Raw genomic sequence first — 19,672 nt, forward strand, 5'->3', positions numbered from 1 at the left:
GCTGCCACCAGTGCCCCCAGGTCCTGCTGAGCTGCTCTCCAGCCAATGCATCTCGCAGGCTGTGCCTGTGTCTGGCATTGCTCCATCCCATGCAGCACCTGGCATTCGCTTTTGGTGAACATCAAGCCGTTGATATGGCTGTCCAATGTGCCAACATATCTAGATCCTCTGCAAGGCCTCTCCTCTCTCCAGAGAATCATCAGTAACTGTTAATACTTTAACTAAGTGCTACCGTTTTTCATTCCTCTACACAGCTAATTTTAATATCATGGTCATCTAAGAACTACACTGGAAATGCTTTATTGCAGTCTATTGGTATCACACTTTATCTGAACTTTTCTGTTAACCTGAGCTCTGTAAATCAGTGTGACTGCAGCAAGTGAGGTCACCTTGGTGATTCCAACTTGTTTGCTTGCTGTGCTATAAGAGTCTGCTAAACGTGGACAGTAACAGACCCGGCTGCAGCTCGCTCTGTGCCCTGGAGCCACACGGGGAGGCTTAAGCCCTGCACCAGGTCGCCTGCCATGAGGTGATGCCTGAGTGAGAGGTGGGGGCGAGAGGTGCCCCTTGTGCATTGTCTGTGGAGGCGGGACGTGTCTCACCCCTCTTTTCCACATAAATTGCTCAGTTTTGAGCCTGGTGGTCGTGCCTGGGCACAGGGACGCTGTGGTGGCAGGGAATCCCCGTGCCCTTCCCAGCCACCCCTCCTGTGTCACCACAACCGCGGGGCAGCCCCTGCTGCATACACACAGCTCAGAGCCCGGGCGTTCCTAAACGAACCCAAGCCTCCTCCTGCCGCCTGCTTCACCTCACGTTTATCCCAGCTTTATTCCGTCACTTTATTGCCCACTTTCTCGGCCGCCTCCCCCAGGTTTTTCCTCCCCGAGCGAGCCCCACGAGCCGCCCATCGCCTCAGCGAGCGCTCAGCGGCCCCTTCTCGGCGCCTCCCCCGGTGACCTCCGTCCTCCGGCTCCCCGCCCCGCCGGCCCCTCCTCGCCACCGCCCGCCTCAGCGGCAGCCACTCGGGGCCGGGCTGGCGCGCACACCCCCGCCCCGCCGGCCTCCGCGCTCGCCAACATGGCGCTGGTGCGGGGCCGCCGCTGCCTCTGGGCGCTGCAGCGTCAGTGAGTGCGGGCCGGGGCGGGCGGCGCGCGGCTCCCTCAGGCGGCGGCGCTCCCGCCCGGTTTTTCTCCTTCATCTCCTCCTTCTCCTCCATCTCCTTCTCCTCCCGGCCGTTAGCGGCTGCCGGCGGGGCGGGCGGCGGTTGGGGCTGGCGGAGGCGTCGCGGAGCCCAGGGTGCAGGGAGGAGGCGGGGAGGGGGCTCTGCGCCATGGGAGGGGTGCAGGAACCCCGGCTTCTGCTGTGGAAAAAAAAAAGGTCCCCCCCCCAAACAAACAAACCCAAACCCAACAACCTTAAATTCAGCTTTAGAAACTGGTGTGGATTCCATCAAACTGTCCTGGGCATTTGGGATTTGATACCTGTCACTGACTCCCCCACAGTAGCCACCCCTGTGCTGTCCGTAGGGGCAGAAGGAGCTGGTGACAATGACAGCTGTCTGTTAAAAGTTCAGGAAGCCATGTCCCATGTCGCTGTCAAGGACATCTTGCATATTTTTGTCCAGTATTATTTAAGAATTATTGGGCTTGATCCAAGATTCCAAAGTTGACCTACGTGTCAATTAAAATTGCTTCAAGAGTTCGCTTCAGCAGTTTCTTCTAGGCACTTAGTCTTCAGTACCTGGTTTCTTTAGAGCTTTCAGTTATATTTGAGATTTAACTTTCCATTTCTGAAATGAAATTCAGATAGAAGAGTTCTTCACAGGTAGGAGAGTTCTGTTCTCAGTTTTTCAAACTCTTCTTTCTTGACATCTTTCACATTCAGCTCTTGTGCCTTCTGTCTGTATAAACAACTATTGCCTGTGCAAGATTTTCTGTTTTGTGGTTATTTGTGTCTTCTTTCCCAAATACTTCACGTTGCCAACTCTGTATTAAGTGCCACACTCAGTTTTGTCCACCAAAGGACTTAGAGTAACCCACAGTAACTCTTCCACTTTGAATGCTGCTCAGAAAGCGAGGGGGCAGTTTGTTGTTCCTGTTGTGTCTAAGGGGAAACCCTTCTACACAAAGATCTGATGAAGTTTGTCCACCCTTCCTTAGCACGTTGTACTTGATTATGTTCTGTGTAAATAGTTACATAAGAAACTTCGGAGTTGGGTTGGTGCTGTCTTTGCACCTGAAACTAAAAGCAGCTCCTTTACGCACTTCTGTAACTATTCTGTTTGTTTCTGATTGTACAGGCCATGGAACCCAGCACAAAGACTTGTGAAATGTGTCTCTTCAACAGTAGGTATGTAATACATGTATGCTTTCTTTAGCTGCAAGGTTCAATTGCTTGTGTAACATGAATGGTTTTACAATTAGTGTTAGATTCAACTTACATGAAAATTACATTTTCTGTGACGTTTTCCTCTGAGACCTTTTCTGATATAGTTTGCAAAGTCAGTGTGAGAATTGTTTTTTAGGCATGTTAGTATTTAAGCAACATAAGAAAAAATAGTAAAATTTAGCACGGTGATTTAAATGAACCCTGTTGTCATGAATAAACACTAAATGGTGAAAAAGAAATCAGAATTCTAAAATTGCTTTATTTCCAGCATTGTTTTTAATTATATATTTATTTTAAAAATTGCTTACTCTGCTTCATCCTTGTAAACAGGAGGTCACAACATAGGGAAGATTCTTATTGCAAACCGAGGAGAAATTGCATGCAGAGTAATGCGAACAGCGAAGAAAATGGGTGTGAAGTCTGTAGCAGTTTACAGTGAAGCAGACAAGAATTCCATGCATGTAGCAATGGTGAAGTATATTCATTATGTTTGTGACTGGTTCTGCAAACGCTTCTGTATGGGACTAACATTCATTCAAAATGGTAGTTCTCCAAGTTTTTCCCATTTGAGTCCCTTTATGAAGAGAGGCAGTGATTTAAACTGTTGCCTGCTAGCAGTATGATAAACAATAAAATGAGCTGAGAAATTTGAAGTTAAAACTGCTTTTTATTGTCTAAGAAACAATCTGTGTAATATCTATTTTTTCTGTAACAGGCAGATGAAGCATATTGCATTGGTCCTGCACCCTCACAGCAGAGTTACTTGGCCATGGAGAAAATCATAAAGGTGGCCAAGGCCTCAGCAGTAGAGGTACGTTGATCATGACCTTAAATCTTTGGATACCTGCCTGCTCTTCAGTTTTTCATATTTATACGTGATATTTGCATCTTGTGCTTCCTTAGCACTATACTGAAGTTTCAGGGTTTTCTAAGCTAAACTAATATAAAAATAGGCTGGTAACATTATTCTATTTTAGGCTATTCATCCAGGTTATGGTTTCCTCTCAGAAAACACAGAGTTTGCAGAGTTGTGCAAGCAAGAGGGAATCATCTTCATAGGTCCGCCTTCATCTGCTATCAGAGATATGGGTATTAAGAGGTATCTATTTCTGATTTGTTACTTGGTTATACAATCTACAGTTTGACAAGGCTAATTTTGTTACTAAAGGATCAGTTGCTACATTTTTTTTATTCCTTCAGTTTTCATTGTCTTATTTTTATTGCTATCGTCAGAGGAATAAGCTCCAAATTTGCTATTGTGGGATTCCTATAGACATAGGAATTGTTCAGTTATTGGGATTTTAATAATTAAATACTTAACCGATTCTAGTTTTCCAGAACTGGGACCTTGCAGTATTATATAACTAAGAGTTCAGGAGTCAGGTTGTATCTCTTGCATATTGATCCTGAATGAATCAAAATGGTGGTGGTGGGGGAAACAAAACTCCCTATCATCAGAGGTTATTGTGGCTGATGTAAAATGGGGTTATAAATTTTATTCATCACAGAGAATCTTATTCTTAGTTACTTACCCTGGAAACATTTCTTTGGTCAATAAAGTATAAATCTAGAATATGGAAATAATGTTATTACTAACACACAAACTGTGCAATATTAATTTCAGCAAATTAATTTTTTATCACTTGCTAATATGAGGGTAAATTACCTCTGTAATTTAACTAGTTTTGCATGCCTGTTTGAAGTAATTAGTGTTATGCTCAAGTGTTTTATGTGGTGTGAATCCAGCCTGTATCATGAGAAGAGTTTTGTCTTTGTAGAACCTTAAATATAGTTTTAGTAAGGTATGGTGTGGTAATACAAAAATGGTAGGTTTTGACCTCCATAACGTGGGTCAAAAGATAAGAAAGAACAATAAGCCTGAATTGACCCCCACTTTTATCTGGAGAGATTGGAGAAAAAAAATCCCTATTTGAAGCATTTGATTAATTACAGTAAAATGCTGCAGAACCCACTTCTGTAACCCACACTGGTATCAGTGGAACTATTGTAAGGAGAATTAACATGGGTAACATATACAGGTTTGGAGCTTAGAAGTAAGCGAAAAATATTATTTTAATTCTAAACATAAAACTATTCTGTCAAAGCACTTCCAAAGCTATAATGTCTGCTGCTGGCGTTCCTGTTGTTGAAGGTTATCACGGAGAAGATCAATCAGATGAATGTCTAAAAGACCACGCCAAGAGAATAGGATATCCGGTAATGATTAAAGCTGTTCGCGGAGGTGGAGGAAAGGTAAAGGAGCTAATGCAGATCTGTTTGTCACAGTGTAAAGTTGTCATGCCTCAGTTTCTAGTTTATTCTAAAAGGTTTTAAAACACATTGGAAAAAAAAATGTGGTTAGAATTTATTAATAATGTCCAGTACAGCACAATGAAGTCTTACTGTCATTCACTGTGCAGCCAGGCAGAAAATAAGTAGCTGGAGTAAACTGGGAGAGTTTTGTTTATTTCAGTGGATTTCCATAATTCACATAAGCAGAAAAATTGTCATTCAGGTTTATTTGTGTGAAAGTAGGTGACACGAAATTGTTACCCAGTGATAGCCTCTATGTCTTATTTTATTAACAGTTTTAAATGTTGAATAAAAACAATTAGAAATATACTTAACTATTTGGTGTCTAGACACTATTTAATGTATTGTGAATTCCCTGTTGAAATCTGATTTTACTCTGAAATACTTATCTGCAAAAATTGAATAACAGAATTCTTGTTATTTCTGTAATAGCTGTAATTATTTTGTAATAAAATCAGGTTTTCTTTGCCAGCCTTTGATAATTTCTGTGATAGTTAAGAATCCAATTGGATTTGATATGCATGTATGTCAATGTATCGATAATATCTTTTTATTGCACTTCTAGTGGCACTTTCAGTAGGATTTATAATAGGATTCGCTTATTGGAAGTTAGTTGATGAGCAATTTATATTTTTATCATTAAGTGCATTTCTTGCTGTTTTAGTCATGAACCTGTTTGTATGTGTCAAGGATTTTTACTGTGTACTGTATTCTTAGACATTCAGATATATTTTTTTTTTTCTTTGTATTTGTGTATTCTAGGGCATGAGAATTGCTCATTCAGAAAAGGAGTTTCTGGACCAACTAGAATCAGCAAGGAGAGAAGCAAAGAAGTCTTTCAATGATGATGCAATGCTAATTGAGAAATTTGTAGATAATCCAAGGTGAGAAACAGATGTTTTAATATTAACGGCATAATATTTTACTGTTAAATAAACAGGTGTTTTAATAATAGAGTGAAATTTCCATCTAGAAAGAATCACTTTATAATACTTCAACTAGAGACTTGAGTAAAGATGTTGTGGTGTTTCTGCTGCCCTCAGATGCCCTAAACTAGTTATTTATTCTTCTTCTAACAGAGGAAGTGATAGCCTTAAAACAGAAGTGATAGTCTATAGCTTGTCCTGACCTGTGAAACTGAACCCATTTGTTTTTTGTTATGAACTTTTGACAGAGGTCTTTTTGATGATCTTGCATTTTACATCTTTCTTGAAGCAGCACTGTAAAGAAAGCATTCATTAGAAAGAAAGTGGGGGCTTGCTTATGCTGTCAGCTAGACATGAGAAAATCTCATTACGTTCTTACGGAATTTGCCAGCATTGGAGGATTTACCTGAATGGTGACAAGATTTCCTTAGTTTTATACAAAGAACAAAGTTCTGTCACCTAATGGTTGTCCTCTGAAATGGTATGTCAAAATAAATAGGGTTATTCTAGAGTCAGGGCTGATGCCTCTTGTGAAATTATATCAAATTGTTAAATTTGTAGGAAAACAAATAATAATGAAATATTTCTACTTTTATTGTAACATAATAATTAATAGAGAGGTAGCAGCCTTTAAATATGTGTCATGTTCATTTTAACCAATGGGGTTTCATTATCTAGCTGGCATTTAGGGTCCTATTTCCTTTAGGACCCTCATTTCTACATTTTTGGCTATTCAAGAGCAAACACCTAAACCTGTAAGAAATCCTACTGAAGAGTACAGGACTGTGTACAAGTTCGAAGTCTGTGTGGGTGAAGTCAGTTGCAGGCTTGGGGATTCAGTGAAATACACAATAACATTTATTATTATGAAACAGGCATGTTGAAGTCCAAGTGTTTGGTGACCAGCATGGCAATGCGGTCTATTTGTTTGAAAGAGACTGCAGCGTGCAAAGAAGACATCAGAAGATCATTGAAGAGGCACCAGGGGTGAGAAGAAAGTTCTTATATTTTTCTATTTTTTAAAAAATGACATATTTTAAAGTAATTGCTAAGCCTGTGTAATTTATCAAACAGGGTAGTAATTTATTGGTAATTCTTACCACCTGTTTTAATTTTGCTGTAGAAACTGTTCTACCTAAAAATAAAAAAAAAGAAAAGATGTTTAGGAAAGTGATTCTCAGGAAAAAAAAAAAATTAACTTATTTTTAAGGATTACAGTACAGTTTCTAGACGCTTCAAAATACTCATGCATAGTAGGTTTAATGTCACTGATATTTGTTATCTTATGTGTTACTGTTATTATTTACAGCCAGGAATTAATCCTCAAGTTCGAAAGAGACTTGGAGAAGCCGCTGTCAAAGCAGCTAAAGCAGTGAATTATGTAGGAGCAGGTAGGTCTGGAGGTGTGGATGCTCCAGCAATACCCTTTTAGGTTATTAAGGCTCTGAATCTCAGGGCAAATGACATTTGATTGTTTTAGTGTACAACACGTGTCAGATTTTTTTTGAGGTGGAAGCAAGTAATAGTTAATTCTCACATAATTATAAATTTATATGAGCGTACCTGGTCTGTGCTTAAGACCAGTGGCGGCAGAATAGAAAGAAAGAAAATTTCAGAGCAGGTGATTCAATCAATAAGATTGTTTTTGGAAGGTGATCATTGTGAATGTTAGTAAGTTTAAGCAAGGCAAAGGAAAATAATTCATCTTTTAGCTTACAAAGAATAAAACCTTCTCCTCAAACAGTAAAGCCTTTTTAAAAAAACAAACAAACAACACTGTCTATAAGATCCATAGTATTTTCCAAATGAAAAATTACCTGCTAAAATTATTTGTCACTTCTCCTGTTTTCCCATTGCCTTCTTTGGATGCTTATTTAGAAAAAAAAATAATGCATGCCCTCTGCTTACACACAGTGCTTTCAGCTGTCTTGATGTACTTTTTTAGACCTCTAATGAGATGTAGCTGTACTGCTGAAGGAGGAGAATGGTCACTAAATGGCACAGAATATGTAAATACGCAAGGAAACAACTCTCTTGTTTTCAGACCTCAGCTGTGTCACCCATAAAGATAATTCACATACAATTTAATGAGATTCATTGCATCTGTTTTAGAAATAATAGTCTTGTTGTGACATAAATCAGTTATGTGTCTTAGATATCTGTCCTGAGAAAGCCTCATGAAACCTCCATTTTTTATTAAATACTTCAGGAACAGTGGAGTTTATTATGGACTCCCAGCATAACTTTTACTTCATGGAGATGAATACCAGACTGCAAGTAGAGCACCCTGTTACAGAGATGATCACTGGAACAGACTTGGTAGAGTGGCAGCTAAGGGTAAGTGATAATTGATTTCGGATGTAGAGTCCCTCTTCTCTGCTGAGTAGCGCTCTTTGGTATTGCCTATGAGAGACCAGATAGATTTTCAGGTACTTATCTCCCATTCCACTAGTTGGGTAGAATTTTCTTTGTTCTGGAGAAACATCTCTTATTACGCTGATTGTAGAGTATTTTGTGGTTGCTCTCAATTCCAACAAATTCTTCCAGTTTTGGAGAGAAAAACTTTCTCTCCATATATTTAGTGAAACTATAGAGGATGTGGAAAGTGGGATGATTAGGGTCCTGACCTTTCTCTTGCCATGCTGAACAATTTCTTAAACTCTACTTTAAATGTATCTCTGGCCCCAAATCATACTTTGATCAGGCCATGGAAGGAAGACTCTTCACAAAAACATGTCTGGTGTTCTGCCAGTATAGTTGCATTCTAAAATAAATGTATAGTTACGTGGGCTGGAAACAGGCTATTTCCTCACACACCCAGCATGCAGAGAGATTACTCACACATTTGAACAGGAAGTTTTGGACCTTAGGGAACTGGAAATTAAGAAAAATAATTCTATGTAGATAAATCAAAAAGTGAGGACAGCAGCACACATTGAGCTTAAATAGATAGGATGGTGGAGTGTTTCATGTAAGCAGAAAGAAAAATAAAATGCCAAATGTGGATGCAAAAAAGGAGGCTTTTGGCTTGCTGATCTAGGAGTGGAAGCTGAGCATTGAGGGCTGAGTTGGAGCAGAGGTCAAACAACACTAAAACGAGAGAAGGTGGAGAAGTTTACTGATCTTTGCATGCAAGTCAGGAGACAGAAAATGTCTGTCAATACTTTGAGAGAGATTTTTTTTTTTTTGAATCTGTGTAGCACTGTTTGAGGACTAAGTCGTATTGGGTTGCCTCTGCTGAAAGCCATAGTTTGGTGAGCATGGGAAACCCCCAGTGCTTCAAATGAAGAAAAAATGTTGTTCAAGATTTTTAATAGGAACTGGTGTTTCCACTTGTAGATGGAGTTTGTGTTGCTTCTTGGTGAAGTGTCTCCTCTCTGTTGAACTGCAGCAGGTTTATTATTTTGCCCCTAAAAGCTGTTTTTTTTTCAGTCTCAAGCTGGCATGTTATTGGTGTTTGTTGGTATTCCTGCATTTGTAATGAAAATTCCTTTGAGGAATAAAATGATATTTTCTTGCCTATTAAAGATTTTGTAAATTCGTAGAAATTACCCTAGAGAAACAATCATTTACATGTACAAGTCCCTCAGAATACAAAAGAATCAGCAGTATATGCCAGCAGTGTTGGCTGCCAGTAATCCATTTTATCGTCTGCTTTTAGAGCAGTTTTTCTCTCTAATAACATCTTGGTTGATCAACCTTTAACTTAAGCATTTAATTATTTTTGACATAACGAATTGGAAAAAAAAAATACTATTTTTCCATTATGTTTAAGCTGTGTGAAATACTATGAAGTTGATTTACAGTAATAATGCAAAATCCTTTGACTAGTGACTCAGAAAAAAGGAAGGAGTAAGTTCAGAATTAGCCATTTATGATTTAACGCTTTTTTTTTCTTTGCCCTTTTTAAACATGCTTTAATTGTTCATGTTTGGAAGAGGGATATTTAACCTTTTCATACATTGACACTCCAGAATATTGATCCTGCATTAAAGAAAAAAAACACCTTTTCAGGTTGCAGCTGGAGAGAAGATTCCCCTAAAGCAGGAAGAGATTCTGCTCCGAGGCCATGCGTTTGAAGCTAGAATATATGCTGAAGACCCTAATAATAACTTCATGCCAGGGGCTGGGCCATTGTTGCACTTGTCCACCCCACCACCTGATAGTTTCACCCGGATAGAAACTGGAGTCAGACAAGGTAAAACTAAAGGCAGTGGTATAGTTAGAAATATTTAACATGAAAAGCTTTTCATTATAAACATTTCCTGCTTTGGCCTAAATAAATTTGTCCCACAGGGTGTTGTTAAATACCAGTCTCCACAGAATTATTCTTTCATGATTGTGTGTACAATCACTGGGTATTTTATTTAACTCTTTATTTTATCTCTATACAAATTATTGTCTGCTGGATTATGCTGATTTTATTCTTATCACAATTTATTAGTCCTGCTAATTTGAATAATGTTACCTCTACAAAAGTCTGTGCTCAGTTTTTCCTTGGAACTGAAATGTCAGGTCACATCATTCAAGTTAATAAATATTCTTTAAGACCATAGAGAAACATGGCCATTACTTGTGTCAGGGAGTTTAATACCATATGTTATGCAGTATTATGTACACCGCCTTTCAGAAGATACGTTTGTAGTGTTACAGATTTTTTTTCATATATTTTAGGTGATGAGGTTTCTGTTCATTATGATCCAATGATTGCAAAGTTAGTTGTTTGGGCTGAGGATCGTCAAGCAGCACTGAGAAAGTTGCGATACAGCTTGCATCAATATAACGTAAGTAGGAGGAACCCAGTGTGATTTTAAATCTTTTAACTAACTTGAAGCTAACAGCTTGAACACCTTGAGGTAACAGCATACAGATAGAAAACTGCAACAAAGCAAAAGTGTTTTTTAGAGGAAGATTGGATGGCCACTGCCATTTCAGATTTATATGTAATAAAACGTAGCAGTTGAATTAATTACATTTTGTTTGTAAATTTCGTACTTTGTTGGTGTTGTATAAAGAAAGTTTCATCTATGCATAAGTTGAGCAGAAAGCTGTGCATTCGTACTTCATTTCAATTTGGCAATATGCTTCTTTTTCTTGACAGATTGTAGGATTAAGCACTAATATTGATTTCTTACTGAGCCTGTCAGAACACCCACAGTTTGAGGCTGGAAATGTGCACACTAATTTCATTCCTCAACACTATGATGAACTGTTTCCAGCCAAAAAGGCGACACGACACGAAGTTGTGTGTCAGGCAGCTCTGGGACTCATACTGAAAGAGAAAATGGCAACAGATGCTTTTAGAGATCAGTCAGGTGGTAAGGATCATTCTTCTTTTCTTGTGTTTTGTTTTGCTTGACTGGATGAGACAGTGCTGTGACCTCATGTGTAATTATTTAATTTGTGTACTCTGTTTTTGCCTTACTTTGTGCCTGCTCAGGGTTCTGCATTACAGCATTTGTCAGATATTTATGCGCTCGACAGACTATAACTTTTGTTGAGAGACAGATATTGAATATATCACCACTGTAATGTAGAGACTACTTCCCTAGGCACTTCAGATAAGCGCCTGTCTGAAAGACCTTGGGATTCTTAATCTGTGTCACTGTGTCCTTTTTGCTCTTTACAAGCACAGTGAGTATCTGTCACCGTTAGTCCTACAGTTGGACCAAGGTCTTCAGAGATAAAGACTGACTGGCTAGACTTGGTAGAGGCAGAGGGGTTTAATGGGATGAAAAGGACTTCGTGTTTTATGTAGATGATACAGCCTCCATTTATTCAGTCTTGAAGTTTGAATGATGGATTGTCACCATATATTGCAGTGATTCCCTGATCTTTAATGTGCAGTATAAATATGTAAGTTTAGTTATAAACATAAGTTTAGTTATAAACATATGTTAAGGACAGTGATATTTGTGGTGTAAGTTGTAAATGTTGTAAGTTTTGCCAAACTGTAATAAAAGTAACATGTCTGTATGTTTTGTGTTTTAGATAAATTCTCACCATTTGCATCCAGCACTGGTAGAAGAATAAATATATGCTATACTAGAAAACTGTCTCTGCTGGATGGGGAAAATAGTAAGTGAATAAAAAAGTGGGTGTGGAGGGAGAGTTAATACTTGATAAAGTTATTTCAACTGGTGCTTGAAAATTCAGGTTAAGAAATAGCAGATGGAAGCAGTGTTGAGTTTTAAGCAATTGAAGCTGAGAAGGGAACTCACAAGGTTGCGTGTTTAATTATTAAATCTATGGCCTTAGATCTTGAAGAAATAAAAAACAAATTCAAATGGTACTAATGATGTTCATCATTTAAATGAGTAAGGTTGAGATTTTGGAAGAACTGAGTGCTGTTTTGTTTAACTTGGCTTAGGTGTGGTAGTGTTCAGCAGTTCTTCCCCCTCAAGGATCTGTTTCCTGTCCAGGTAACTTAATATAGAGATTTCAGAGCATAACTTCAGATGGTCAGCTTTGAAAGACAAATTGTCTAGAATTCAGTGTGAAATCTGCAGTGTCTGCTAAGCTAATCTGAAAATACTTGTTCTTCTCTTAGTATTGGTAGGTCTCTTTTTTATCAAAAAGATTAAGTGTAGTTCATATGGTTTTATTCTCTAGATCCTACTATTATATCTACTTACATATATTTTGCTTTATTGAACAGTTGTGGATGTAGCTGTGAGTTACGGTAAAGAAGGATCATACACCATGCAGGTAAAGTAGACTTTTTTCAGATATTTCATTAGAATCAGTTTCTTAGAGACTTTTTTGGTATCAACTGTTATTAAAATTGCTTGATGATCAGGAGTCTGTTTTTGGTTCACTTGTAGCAGTTGTTGTAGACTTCAGTATTTTAGCCTTGGAGTCATACTCACTCCTTTCTTGGAGTCATAATGGATTTTATCTTGAATTTGGCACCCCCAAATGATTGTATGCTTGAGAATGCAGTCTCTCTGTAGATGAGTTTCTCATTTCTAATATTCAGAAAAGGGAAATAATGAAAAGGAATCAGTGTTTATGAACTGCTGAAATTATATAGAGATCAGCATAGTACAAAAATAGTGAGAGAATTATTGCACTTTCAGGTGTATATCCCCATGTCAGGTAATTCAAGGCTTTATACCCTTATTTTTTTGCAGATATGAATATTGAAATAACCCACATCCCTCAAATAACCCTTAGGTTATTTTGAGTGTATCGATTACATAAGTAATACAGGAAAGCTTTTACATTCTAGGCTTTTCCCATATAAGTAATGTCAGCAAAATATAAAGAGGGTGAAAAGGACATAAAGTGAGGCCTTTGTTGGGAGGTGAAGTGCTACTGGGGAGAATGTAGACTCCTAAGGAAGAATGCAGGTTGAGGTGGAAATGGGGGGAAGCTGGAGATAATGGTTGGAGAGGCAGAGCTGTGTGCCTCAGGAGCTGATCATGAAGAGGACAGTGCAACCAGAGTGCTACAAAACCTGCCCTGGGACCGATACCAACTAAGAGCACGTTGCTGGGCCAGGTAACTGGCAAGTGCTCATGGTGCTGCCCAGGATGTTGGTCTAACTTGCATCCCTGCTCAGGATACTCATCAAGCAAAGGATATTTTCTCAGGGATCAGTATCAGATAGGCAATATCCATTCAATACATGTGATAAGGTGGAAAATAGTTCAGTTGAAAATAGTGTGGGACTGTATAAATGTAGACTGAATTTTCTCTCTGCCTGTAACTTTATTGAAGACTAGCAAGTCTCTGATTCCCAGTATCATTCAGCAAGACTTGCAACTAAAAATATAAGTTAAACATAGCACACTTACATTCAAACTCTTACCGTCTTTTTATTCTGAAGCTGTGGCAGACAGCCAATTTCCATTGACCTAGATGAAAGGGTTACGTGCAAATAAATGACCTTTCCATTTGGTCCTTCTTTTGCTGTTTTGTTGTCTAGTTAACACTGTTTCCTTTACTGATTTTCTCTGCTCTTTTATACGTTTATGAAGAATGTGTTGATGATTTTCTATTAAGAATTTACAAGAGTGAGAAACTTACTTTTGTAAAACAAAGTGGAAACTTGTGAAATGAGGTGGTTAATACGGGTCTGAAGAAAAGTTAAGATATTAGGACAAATTAAAAATACTGGGTCCAGATCCCATCACTAAACAGAAAATTCATTTTTGTTGTTGTTCTTGAGAAATAACATACCTTTATATTTTGCTAACTGCTATTCCATAGTTTATGATACAAACTGTCTTGGGGAGAGTGTATTAGCTAGTCTGAGCTGACTGCAGTGGATACACAATACATTCTGTTAATCAAAAACTAAAGGATACATAAGATTTAAAAAGGTGATTAAAAAAATATATCCAGAATTATCTATGAAGAAACACAGGTTATGAATATATACTACGAACACTAACTTCCGCTTTATTATTTTAGTGTCTGTGAATGGTTAGGATTTGTCCATAAAAAGTGTTTATCTTTCAGATTGAAGATAAAATGTTCGTGGTTTCTGGAGAGATTCTCAATGAAGGTGATTCAGTTTACTTGAGGTCTTCAGTAAATGGAACAGTGTGCAAGTCCAAATTGGTCATCTTGGACAACACCATTTATCTCTTCTTTCCGGTAAAGTACCTTTCATTTGTATAATGACTTTAAAGTTTTATACATGTAAATGAACAACATAAATTGCAATAGAATGTGGAAGAGAATCATAATTTAAATTTTTATATTGGCCCGTAATGCAGTGTCTTAGCAGCCTACCTACTCCTTACGCAAACAGCCTTTACTAATTTTCTAAAACTTTCTGTGCTGTTGCTGCATGAATAAGGAAGGTATGGATGTGGGACAAAGGTCCATGTAGAGCCTCATTTTCACGGCTGTAGTTTCCTCCTCTCTGATCCTTCAGCAGCAACAGGCATGGATCTTGAGAACTTTGACATTGCAAAGCTGTCAGCATGCCCCCTGTCCTTGTGACCTGGCTTCAGTAGTCTGCAACCCAAAACAATTGACCTATTTGCTTCTGCATAAAGCTGCATCTGTCCTGTCCCCATATATCAGCACACGTACTAGTGGTATTACATTATGTTGTTAACTCATGTCATTGATTTTATTTTCTGTAGGAAGGTAGTGCTCAGATTGGCCTTCCTGTACCCAAGTACTTATCTGCAGTGAGCTCAGCAGGGACACAAGGTGGTGCCGTAGCACCCATGACAGGCACAGTTGAAAAGGTAATTATAATAATATGGGTAGAAAAATGAATTCGACACTATTATGTCAAAGTTCACTCTTCCAGCAATGGTGCATGGTTCTGTACTGCCAGGAAAGAATCAGGGCCAAAAATGTCAGTGCTGTGTGGCTCCTCCCAGTTAGATAAAGTCCTGTTTAGTCTGACTTTCCAGCAGCCACACAAGAGTCTTTTCAGCTTCTTTTTCTAGAGCTCAGGAAAGTATGAATATATAACTAATTCTACTGTTTGAATTTTTTGTTTGAATTTTTCCTTCATCGTAACTGCTTTCTAACCCAGAGTTCCCTGAAATGTTATAGGCTGTTTGACCCATTTCATCTTACCAAAGAATGAGATGATAGATGTGCTTGTAAAAAAAAAACAACAAATCAAACCAACCAACCAACCAACCAAAATTAAGTTCTATTTTTAATTTATTTTTTTTTTCTCCTTTAATTCAGCAAGTCTTCTGTATTTTTCTGTATGGTGGAAAAGGGAAAAGTTTCAGCAGAAGGGAGATGTCCAGGATACATAATTTTAGTAGTTAGAGGATTCTGCTAGTGATTAAAAAAAAAAAAAAAGGCACGAACCCTTTGAGAGAGTGGAGTGTATTAATTGTGGATCTCTTACTTTCTAGAGAGATGCTCTAGAATCATAGAATATCCCAAGTTGTATGGGACCCACAAAGACCATTGAGCCCAACTCTTGGCTCCACAGTAGTAAGTGCTGTCGATATGCTTCTTAAACTTCGGCAGGCTTGGTGCTGTGACCACTGCATGGAGTTCAGGAAGCATTCTAAATCAGGGCTGCAGAAAAAATAGGTGGCTCCTGCAGTCTGCTCTCTGGATTTTGCAGAGTCTGGCTCCAGGAAGAGGTTCTGGACTTTGTATCTCAAAATAGAAGCTTCTTAAGCCCAGATGGAGTCAAATATACTTTGTCTCTTCTAGTGTTTCCTCTTTGAAACATAAATGGCTTCCTCATCAGCCTGTTGACTGGTATTGAACCTCTTTGTAAAACCTTTAACTCCCCTTGAGTATTATGTAGAGAACTCAAATACCCAATTCAACAATAATGAAGATATTATAAGACTGTTCTGAAAAAACACAATTACTCAGTGGATTGTGCTAGCCAAGATTCAGCTGCTGTTTTTTAATGGTGCAGATCAGACGTGCATGATTTTCTTTCCCAATTTGAATTGTAGGTGTTTGTGAAAGCAGGGGATGCGGTTCAAATTGGAGACCCTCTGATGGTTATGATTGCTATGAAAATGGAGGTGAGTAACATAAATGTATAAAATGTTTTAATTACTGAGAAAATAAAAATGTGGTCATACACAAATCAGTTTTGATTGCATTAATGAAGTGTTGTGCAGATTGTTGCTTGTACTTTATATGCTGTAAAACAAGTGTTGCATCAGACTAGATTTTAGGGGATTACATTTGTTGTTAATATTAACAAATGATGATTATATAATCTGTGGCACTCTGCAGATGTTTTAACATTTGCTTGGTTACCGTGTCAGTCCCTTTCATCCCTCCCCCAAGAAGCTAACAATCCTTTTATTTCTAGCATGAAACCGTCTAGGTCTATTTCTTGCTCTCTCTCCATGATAAAAGTGTATTTATTCTAATGCCTGCAGTAACTTAATGCAGAAATTCAACTATTGGTGACTTTGTAAATATGCCCAAGTTTTTGTTTGTACATTTTTTTTATTATTTGCATAAAAGCTTTACCATGAGCATAAGAAAAATTCTTTGTAATTGTCTACATGGCATTCAGTGGACTAGTATTTTGGCCATTATATATTGTTACATTGCTTGGCAATAGCTAAAATTGCTTAAACTATAGATTTTGTAACCTGAACTCTTTGGATTTGGATTTATTAATTTATTTTACACTTCAGTTTGTGGTAGCAGAACAAATATTGTTGAGAAAATTTGCTTTTCCCTTAACAATGCCCCTTTAGAAACTGCACTAAAATTACATGAAATGCAACATTGCACCCCAAGTTACACCCTCAAATTATTTGAGATTGAATACTAAATATTTGTGCCTTTCCAGATGATACCTCAGACTGTTAGCTGAGTTGTCTTTTTTTTTTCCTGCAGTGCTGTTCAAAGTGTAAAACTTCAGAAACATTATTTAAATTAATTCTTGCTTAATGTGAGGATTTAACATTGTTCATAAACATTTAGATGTTAGACTAACCCTATGTAGAAAACTAACAAGAATCAAAACTTAAATTGAAAACTAACCTGATAAAATAACAAATGAACAAGTTTGGGGGTCAGTATGAAAACACACTGTTCCTGCACTGTCACTAATAGTCATGTTTGTATTTCAGCTTGATTTGCCTAAAATCTTTTTGGTAAATACCTGTCTTGAGGTGCAAATAAATTTGGCTTTAGTAAATCTGTAGATTGGTCTTGGAACAAATCTAAAACTTTATTAGTATTTCTGCCTGCTATCCAGTGTAATTAAAAAAAAAAAAAAGTATTAGTGAAGCATCATAATATTCAGCTATTTGTACTTCAAAATACAACATCATTTAGTATTTTTGTTCTTAGTATGCTCATGAAAATATATATCGGTGAGGAAATAAAACTTGAAAAAGGGCTAGGATAACATTTTAAAAGAAGGCTTAAAATAAATATAGAAGCGACAGAGGAAGTAATTAAGTATGTCATGTTCTAATTGCTCCAAAGAGTAATATTAAGATTTGCTGGAGAGAGAAGGAAAAAAAAAAAACAACAAAAACAACCAAAACTACTACTCTGCTGGTTCACTATTGATCTGTTTCCATGCAGCATACCATAAGGGCTCCAAAGGCAGGAGTGATAAAAAAGGTTCATTTCCAAGAAGGTGCCCAGGCCAATAGACATGCTCCGCTAGTTGAATTCATGGATGAAGAGGCTGAATCAAAATAAAATTCAAGGAAGGTGCATTTTATTTTTTTTACTTCGCTGATATTCTCTCAGGAGAAGGTTTATTCACATTTTCAGTAAAGTGTTTTGTATAACGGATTGAGGAATTGGTTTCCTCTGCACTCCCTGCATAGTTGTACTGTAAATTATGCTGATTTTACTGAAAGCTTGGATATCACTATACTTTAATCGTGTATATAACTTGTGGACCTACATGATTGTTGTTCAGTGATTGTGGTTGCTTGTGAAAAGGCATTAGACTGGGAAAAGATATGGACTGCCTTAAGGATATGAGAGATTAGTAAGGACTGCACGTTATGGATAGCTAGGGTTCTTCTGCCTACTTTTTCATTCAAAGATGCCTATTTTTCCTGAGATGTGAGATTTCCTTCATTTGAAGGAAATCTGAAAGGTGATAATTATTTCACGAATGAATTTCTCATACAAAATTCCTGTTTGTGGCCTTGTCTTTTTGCCCAAATAGAGAATTGAGAATTGTTTGTCACCAAGGATCCTTCTCGGTCATTTTTGGTGCATCTGTTTTCACATTTACCTCATGAGCAGTGAAAATTTGCATTTCAAAAATTATTTCAATATACTTTGAAATATGTGATAAAAAATAAAAATAAGAAATAATACTTGCTACACTAATCAAAGTTGGAATGTGACTGCTTTCAAAAGATAATATTTGATCTTTAAACATGAAGCAGTAGCACAGAAAGATAATAAGCTTATTTAATGCTTGGAAATTGTGCCAAAATAAAATACTGACTTTAAAATCCTCATTACTTTTCTCATATTGTTCATGTTCAAATATGTTACTTACCGGATGGAGTGAAGTACCAAGGTCTTTATAAAAAATGAAATGTAACTGAGAATAATACACCTTTTTGCATCTGTAGTGTTGCAAAAGAGAAAATGGGAAGGTTTTTGATATGTAAAGAAAATATTTCTCAGACAGCATACCGATGGTTTACCATTTTTTTAACTTGTTTAAAAACTGTCTCAAAGACAGGGGAACGGAGAAGAAAAAAAACACAAAGAAATGCTTTAACTGTTACAAACTTTTTACTTGCAAAATTTTGGTTAAAGTGAAGTTTTGCTGGTCATATGCACTTTTGTTACATTGATACTGCACAAAGGAACAAATAGGTGTTGCAGTGATCCCAAACACCTATTTGTATCTGTGCAAATAAATCCTTATTTCAGAGTTAATATACAATGTCTTGGGCAATTTTCTGCTCTGATTCTGTAACTGTGCAGCCTTGCCTGCAATGCAGACAAAAACTGTAAAAAGTGAAATGGGTCTAGACGGTCTGTATATTAAAAGCATAAGAATACTGCTTTTCAGTTTACCTCGTAATCCAGTGGCCACTTAAAAAAGTAAAATCTAATGATCGTCTTGGAGAGGATTGCCATGGTGATTTTTATTTACCACCAAATAAAAATTAAGCTGGATTTGGAATGTTTGTTTTCATTTTTCTCAATTTTGTCTTTTCCTTGGTTGAATATGGAGAAATGTTTATGTATTAGTCAGCTGTACATATATCATGTCCTGATACCTGAGAAACCTGCAGATGACATTTAGGAAGCAATAATTAATCTAGACAGTTGTGATGGGTTTCACCGCAGGTAAGTTTTGTGACTTGTTTTTATCTAAAAATTCAATCTACATACAGAAATGTGAATTCAGTCTTGAAGAGACACTCCAGATTTACTTTTTTTTTTTTTCCTGCTTGACATTGCTGTGTTTCTAGATCTGTTTTGCTACACTGAATCTGTAGCAGAACATTAAAACTCACAGCATGAGGTTGTCTGTCCGCTCAGTCTGCACTGCTTGCTTCATCCAGCCAATGAACAAGAGCGTGTTCGTCGGAAGCTGACAAAATGTCTTCCTTGGGAACGACAGCCTACAA

At 37.6% G+C, this 19,672-nt stretch overlaps 1 protein-coding gene across 1 annotated transcript; it reads left to right on the forward strand.

The window, feature by feature from the left end:
• The first annotated feature begins 1,069 nt into the window (after window positions 1–1,069).
• On the forward strand, window positions 1,070–18,783 carry MCCC1 (methylcrotonoyl-CoA carboxylase 1). The gene is made up of 19 exons (XM_032193535.1): window positions 1,070–1,124; window positions 2,300–2,349; window positions 2,719–2,858; window positions 3,104–3,199; window positions 3,366–3,487; window positions 4,494–4,641; window positions 5,464–5,585; window positions 6,503–6,614; window positions 6,937–7,018; window positions 7,837–7,964; window positions 9,642–9,825; window positions 10,302–10,411; window positions 10,729–10,945; window positions 11,619–11,705; window positions 12,286–12,335; window positions 14,094–14,231; window positions 14,729–14,836; window positions 16,034–16,105; window positions 17,640–18,783. The coding sequence occupies exons 1-19, from the start codon at window positions 1,078–1,080 to the stop codon at window positions 17,757–17,759; spliced, it is 2,133 nt and encodes a 710-aa protein (XP_032049426.1). The 5' UTR covers window positions 1,070–1,077; the 3' UTR covers window positions 17,760–18,783.
• Window positions 18,784–19,672: the final 889 nt, after the last annotated feature.

This window comes from Aythya fuligula, chromosome 9 (assembly GCF_009819795.1).
Source record: "Aythya fuligula isolate bAytFul2 chromosome 9, bAytFul2.pri, whole genome shotgun sequence".
Classification (NCBI taxonomy): Eukaryota; Metazoa; Chordata; class Aves; order Anseriformes; family Anatidae; genus Aythya; species Aythya fuligula.